This window comes from Oncorhynchus mykiss, chromosome 11 (genome assembly GCF_013265735.2).
Source record: "Oncorhynchus mykiss isolate Arlee chromosome 11, USDA_OmykA_1.1, whole genome shotgun sequence".
Classification (NCBI taxonomy): domain Eukaryota; kingdom Metazoa; phylum Chordata; class Actinopteri; order Salmoniformes; family Salmonidae; genus Oncorhynchus; species Oncorhynchus mykiss.
This window is the reverse complement of record NC_048575.1, coordinates 83,354,917-83,361,656: the sequence shown is the minus strand read 5'-3', so window position 1 is coordinate 83,361,656 and position 6,740 is coordinate 83,354,917. Positions and strand designations below refer to the sequence as shown.

At 44.1% G+C, this 6,740-nt stretch overlaps 1 protein-coding gene across 1 annotated transcript in view; it reads left to right on the top strand.

Moving 5' to 3' along the window:
• Positions 1-642: 642 nt before the first annotated feature.
• LOC110536498 (elongation factor 2) overlaps positions 643-6,740 on the top strand; it is a 19,588-nt gene continuing 13,490 nt past the window's right edge. The window contains exons 1-6 of the mRNA XM_036936539.1: positions 643-782; positions 2,190-2,404; positions 2,946-3,127; positions 4,845-5,056; positions 6,133-6,317; positions 6,718-6,740. The exon at positions 6,718-6,740 is cut by the window's right edge and continues 83 nt beyond it. Coding sequence (XP_036792434.1) covers positions 780-782; positions 2,190-2,404; positions 2,946-3,127; positions 4,845-5,056; positions 6,133-6,317; positions 6,718-6,740 — 820 coding nt within the window. The 5' untranslated portion in view covers positions 643-779. The remainder of the gene's footprint in view (positions 783-2,189; positions 2,405-2,945; positions 3,128-4,844; positions 5,057-6,132; positions 6,318-6,717) is intronic.

The window sequence follows — 6,740 nt, the reverse complement described above, 5'->3', positions numbered from 1 at the left end:
GGTGAAGAAGCAGGATGTGGAGATCCTGATTTGCACGTGGTCTGCAGTTGTGAGGCTGGTTGGACGTACTGCCAAATTCTCTAAAACGACTTTGGAGGTGGCTTATGGTAGAGAAATGAACATTCAATTCTCTGGCAACAGCTCTGGCGGACATTCCTGCAGTCAGCATGCCAATATGCACGCGTCCTCAAAACTTGAAACATCTGTGGGATTTGTGTTGTGTGACAAAACTGCGCATTTTAAAGTGGCCTTTTATTGTCCCCAGCACAAGGTACACCTGTGTAATGAGCATGCTGTTTAATCAGCTTCTTGATATGCCACACCTGTAAGGTGGATGGATTATCTTGGCAATGGAGAAATGCTCACTAACAAGGATTTAAACAAATTTGTGCAAAACATTTTAGAGAAATATGGAACATATCAGGGGATCTTTTATTTCAGCTCACGAAACATGGGACCAACACTTTACATCTTGCGTTTATATGTTTTGTTCAGTTGTAGAAGCCAAAATATTAAATATTCTGTCCCCTTGCACATCTCTGAGAGTCTAACATGCTGCATAGACTAGATCAGTAACGACAAAAAAATCTCTGCTAATATCTCTTTTAAAAATTCAGTTCGGGTCCATATGACACTTCGTGACATATTCCACATGACTTCCAGAGTGCCGGCTGTCGCAGAGTTTAACCAAGACCAGTGCGTCATAGTCTCTCTTTCCCTCTAGCACCCCGAAAGAGAGGAACAACCGGCTGAGGCTGGGGATATAAAGAACCGCTATCATGGTAAGTGTATATAACATGTTTTGACAAATTACAGCCATTAACAATGTTTGTCTTTCTTCTAAAAGCGACGGTTTTCAAATTAATATCCTTTTTAGTATTATTGTCGATGACGTATGCAGAATTTTAACAAATGGTTATCAAAAATGAAACAATGTATTCATTGCTTATTAGTCTAATAAGGATGCTGTGACTATTGAAAGCATGTCATACCGTTAACAAAATGTGTTATTCGTTCTACAAATCGAAGTAAAAGCATGACCTATGTAATGTGACTGGGCTTATTTATCAACAAGACAATAAAGTCATCTGTGGAACTTGAATTAGTTGCTGCAGGCTAACTGAATACATTTGCTGTAAACAACACCTCGTCTCGTGGTGTTTCTTTTGAATTTAAATAGTGTTCTTTTCGGTAGGCTTCGGGCCTAATGTGCGTGCCAATGCAGGGGTACAGTCAGACAGAATACCATTACCCCCGGCCCCGTGTTATAAATAGCACAAGCACGCCGTTCCCTGAGATGGCCGTATTAAAGTTTCACGTGCTCACATTGGGCAACGCTGCCTGCCCCTGTAGGCTAGACCCAGGCCCAGTTTACTACATGGGCTACAGGTAAGAACCGGTGTTGTCATTGTAAACAAATGCACCTGTTACAATGAAAACATGCAGGTGTACAAGCTGAGGTTATAGTGTCCTCTCTTAGATGCGTCATAGCCTATAGGTTACTGCAGCAAATGATTAGGCTATTGGCTTTGGAATTCATTTAACAATCCCCACCCCTCACCAGGTCAATTTTACAGTAGACCAGATCTTTCTCCTCCCCAGGTACATTTTACAGTAGACCAGATCTTACCTCCCCTCTCCAGGTGAATTTTACAGTAGACCCTCACCAGATCAATTTTACAGTAGACTAGATCTCACCTCCCCTTTCCAGGTAAATGTTTACAGTAGACCAGATCTCACCTCCCCTTTCCAGGTGAATTTTACAATAGACCAGATCACCTCCCCTCTCCAGGTGAATTTTACAGTAGACCAGATCACACCTCCCATTTCACAGTAGACCAGATCTCACCTCCCCTTTCCAGGTGAATTTTACAATAGACCAGATCTCACCTCCCCTTTCCAGGTAAATTTTTACAGTAGACCAGATCTCACCTCCCCTTTCCAGGTGAATTTTACAATAGACCAGATCACCTCCCCTTTCCAGGTACATTTTTACAAAAGACCAGATCTCACCTCCCATTTCCAAGTGCATTTTACAGTAGACCAGATCTCACCTCCCCTTTCCAGGTGAATTTTACAATAGACCAGATCTTACCTCCCCTTTCCAGGTGAATTTTACAGTAGACCAGACCACCTCCCCTTTCCAGGTTAATTCTTACAAAAGACCAGATCTCACCTCCCCTTTCCAGGTGAATTTTACAGTAGACCAGATCCGTGCGATCATGGACAAGAAGTCCAACATCAGGAACATGTCTGTGATCGCCCATGTGGACCATGGGAAGTCCACTCTCACAGACTCCCTGGTGTGCAAGGCTGGCATCATCGCTGGCGCCCGGGCTGGCGAGACGCGTTTCACAGACACCAGGAAAGACGAGCAGGAGAGGTGCATCACCATCAAGTCAACGTATGTGTTTCCCTCAAGACAATATACCTCGTCCTCCTCAGAGAGTGTAATATACAAATGTTTTTAGTTTTTTTTACAACAATATGTCCCTTTTTCTACTATAAGTGTGTAACCTTGTAAGGGTAATATTCTCTTTGGGAATCTGAGGTAGACCTACAAAACTAAGTTGTTCAACAATCAACCTGCATTTGAATTATTATTGACCACACCACAAATGACCTAAAATCCTATTAATTTATGAACCTAAAAGACCAAACTGAATTCGAGATCAGCACTCCTACTTAAAGATGCTTGACCTTATCCCTGGTATCCTGTACCTTAATATACCACTGTGTGAGAGTGATTGAGAGACAGACATTAAATGTACGATGGTCACAATGGTTACATGTCTCTTCCTCCCTCCCTCTCTCTCTTCCTCCTTCTCTTCCTCCCTCCCTCCCGCTCTTCCTCCTTCCCGCTCTTCCTACCTCCCGCTCTTCCTACCTCCCTCCCACCCTCTCTTCCTCCCTCCCTCTCTTCCTCCCTCCCTCCCTCCCTGCAGAGCCATCTCTCTGTACTATGAATTGGCTGAGAATGACTTGGCCTTCATCAAACAGTGCAAGGATGGCTCTGGCTTCCTCATTAACCTCATAGACTCTCCCGGTCACGTGGACTTCTCCTCCGAGGTGACGGCTGCTCTCCGCGTCACTGACGGTGCACTAGTTGTAGTAGACTGCGTCTCAGGTATGACAAGGAAGGGGCTGATGGCGCCCTATTCCCTATATAGTGCACTGCTTGTGTCCAATATCCGAACAACTTTACGAGGCTCTGATCAGAAGTAGTGACCTGTGATATGGGGACTAGGGTGCTGTTTTGGACACAGTCTTGTAGTGTTCTGGCTGTAATGCATCCAATGCTTGGCTCGCTCACACCCCAGTAACAGCCCATGATGCTTAAAGTTCAAGGTTATTTGGCCTTTATACATACATTAGAAATCTTATTCGCAAAGATTCTCACATTGACATATTAAAGAACTACAAATAGTGTGCACGTAGTGTAACGGTATACAACTAAAGATCTACAAATAGTGTGCACGTACTGTAACGGAATACAACTAAAGAACTACAAATAGTGTGCACGTACTGTAATGGTATACAACTAAAGAACTACAAATAGTGTGCACGTACTGTAACGGAATACAACTAAAGAACTACAAATAGTGTGCACGTACTGTAACGGTATACAACTAAAGAACTACAAATAGTGTGCACGTACTGTAACGGTATACAACTAAAAATCTACAAATAGTGTGCACGTACTGTAACGGAATACAACTAAAGAACTACAAATAGTGTGCACGTACTGTAACGGTATACAACTAAAGAACTACAAATAGTGTGCACGTACTGTAACGGTATACAACTAAAAATCTACAAATAGTGTGCACGTACTGTAACGGAATACAACTAAAGAACTACAAATAGTGTGCACGTACTGTAACGGAATACAACTAAAGAACTACAAATAGTGTGCACGTACTGTAACGGAATACAACTAAAGAACTACAAATAGTGTACACGTACTGTAATGGTATACAACTAAAGAACTACAAATAGTGTGCACGTACTGTAATGGCATACAACTAAAGAACTACAAATAGTGTGCACGTACTGTAATGTATACAACAAAAATAACTACAAAGTGTGCACGTACTGTAATGGTATACAACTAAAGAACTACAAATAGTGTGCACGTACTGTAATGGCATACAACTAAAGAACTACAAATAGTGTGCTGGAGGACCTCAGATACGAACAGGTCAGGAATTGGAGGTCGCTCCGAACACTAAAATATTTGTAACTTTGAAATAATACTTCTGTTAAACGCACATGTATTTTCTAACTGTATTTATTTTCTAACCATTTAGTCAAATATTGTTTTCAGGTTATAAAAACGACATTTACGTTGCTAGTTATTCTGGACGGTAAGCAAAAGGATTATACCACATTTGGCAACAACAATTATTTCACTTTTTTTTTTATTTTTTATATAGTATGACTTTGCTTATTACTGGTTTGTGACATTTTTATTTACTGTGCTTTTAAATACTTTACAAATGCCAAATAAAGCCTTTATAAGTTGTGGTTTGTTTAGAGTAGGATCCCAGTTAGTAAACAACAATAGGTAGTACTACAGTCAACCATGATAGCCCTTAGGCCTTTATACATCATACTGTGGGTCCTTGAAAAGAGCTATATTAAAAACCATTATTAAATAGTATAGCAATATTATTATTTATTACACACGTGTATCATGACAGATTTGAACACTGACAAACTATACAACAAAAAATCTACTCCTTTACAGTTTCTGCCTACGGCCTTGTTGCAACGTGCAAGCACCTTGATGAACTAATGCCCTTCTAAGGTGGTGCTGTACCAACCTCTCCCCTCCGTCGCAGGTGTGTGTGTTCAGACCGAGACAGTGCTGCGACAGGCCATCGCAGAGCGGATAAAGCCTGTTCTGATGATGAACAAGATGGACCGGGCGTTGCTGGAGCTGCAGCTGAAACCCGACGCACTTTTTGCCACCTTCCAGCGCATCGTAGAGAACGTCAACGTCATCATCGCCACCTACGGAGAGGACGAGGGCGGACCCATGGGCAGCATCATGGTCAGTGTGTAACAGGGTTAAGATGGTAAGGTCAGACCACAGGGTTAAGATGGTAAGGTCAGACCACAGGGTTCAGATGGTACGATAAGACCACTCCACAAGAGTTCAGATGGTACGGTAAGACCACTCCACAGGGTTAAGATGGTACGGTCAGACCACTCCACAGGGTTCAGATGGTACGGTAAGACCACTCCACAGAGTTCAGATGGTACGATAAGACCACTCCACAGAGTTCAGATGGTACAGTAAGACCACAGGGTTCAGATGGTACGGTAAGACCACTCCACAGAGTTCAGATGGTACGGTCAGACAACTCCACAGGGTTCAGATGGTACGGTCAGACCACTCCACAGGGTTGATGGTACGGTCAGACCACTCCACAGAGTTGATGGTACGGTCAGACCACTCCACAGGGTTAAGATGGTACGGTCAGACCACTCCACAGGGTTCAGATGGTACGGTCAGACCACAGGGTTAAGATGGTACGGTCAGACCACTCCACAGGGTTCAGATGGTACGGTCAGACCACAGGGTTCAGATGGTACAGTAAAACCACAGGGTTCAGATGGTACGATAAGACCACTCCACAGGGTTCAGATGGTACGATAAGACCACTCCACAGGGTTCAGATGGTACGGTCAGACCACTCCACAGGGTTCAGATGGTACGATAAGACCACTCCACAGGGTTCAGATGGTACGGTCAGACCACTCCACAGAGTTGATGGTACGGTCAGACCACTCCACAGGGTTAAGATGGTACGATAAGACCACTCCACAGAGTTCAGATGGTACGATAAGACCACTCCACAGGGTTCAGATGGTACGATAAGGCCACAGGGTTCAGATGGTACAGTAAGACCACAGGGTTCAGATGGTACTGTAAGTTCATTCCAGAGCTCTAAATTGTTTCACTTGGTCCCTGAAATGCTAAATAAATACTCAGTGGGGCAACTGGCTAGTATGTTAAGTGTATGTTTGTAAGTATGTTAAAAGTGGGCAGTCACGTGTGTTTGCAAAGCAGAAGACCACTAGTTCGATCCCCATAATGCGTCTGTTCCGTGTTTCCCTGTGTAGGTGGACCCAATGGTGGGCACAGTGGGTTTCGGCTCGGGTCTCCACGGCTGGGCCTTCACTCTGAAGCAGTTTGCTGAGATGTACGTGGCCAAGTTCACAGCCAAGGGAGACCAAAAGACGGAGATGAACCCAGAGGAGCGCTGCAAGAAGGTGGAGGACATGATGAAGAAACTGTGGGGAGAAAAGTGAGTGGAGGAGAGAGGGAGGAGAGAAAGGAGGTGAAGAGAGAGAGGAGGAGGATAGGAGAGGGAGATGAGAGAAAGGAGGAGAGGGAGGAGAGGAGAGAGAAGGAGGATAGGAGAGGGAGGAGGAGGAGAAAGAGGAGAGAAAGGAGGAGAGAGAGAAGGATAGGCGAGAGTGAGGGAGAGAAGGAGAGAAAGTGGAGAGAGGGAGGAGAGGAGAGAGTGTTGGAGAGCACTGTTCAGTGGATGATTCTGGGTCAGTTTTCCAGACACAGGTTAAGCCTGGTCCTGACTAAAAAGCCAATTCAATGGAGAATCTCCTTTGAAAAAGGACCCGGCTTAACCTGTGTCCAGCAATGACTCCAGAGGACAGTGCAGTTGATGATCACGTGTATTTCTCCAGGTTCTTCGACCCGTCATGTGGCA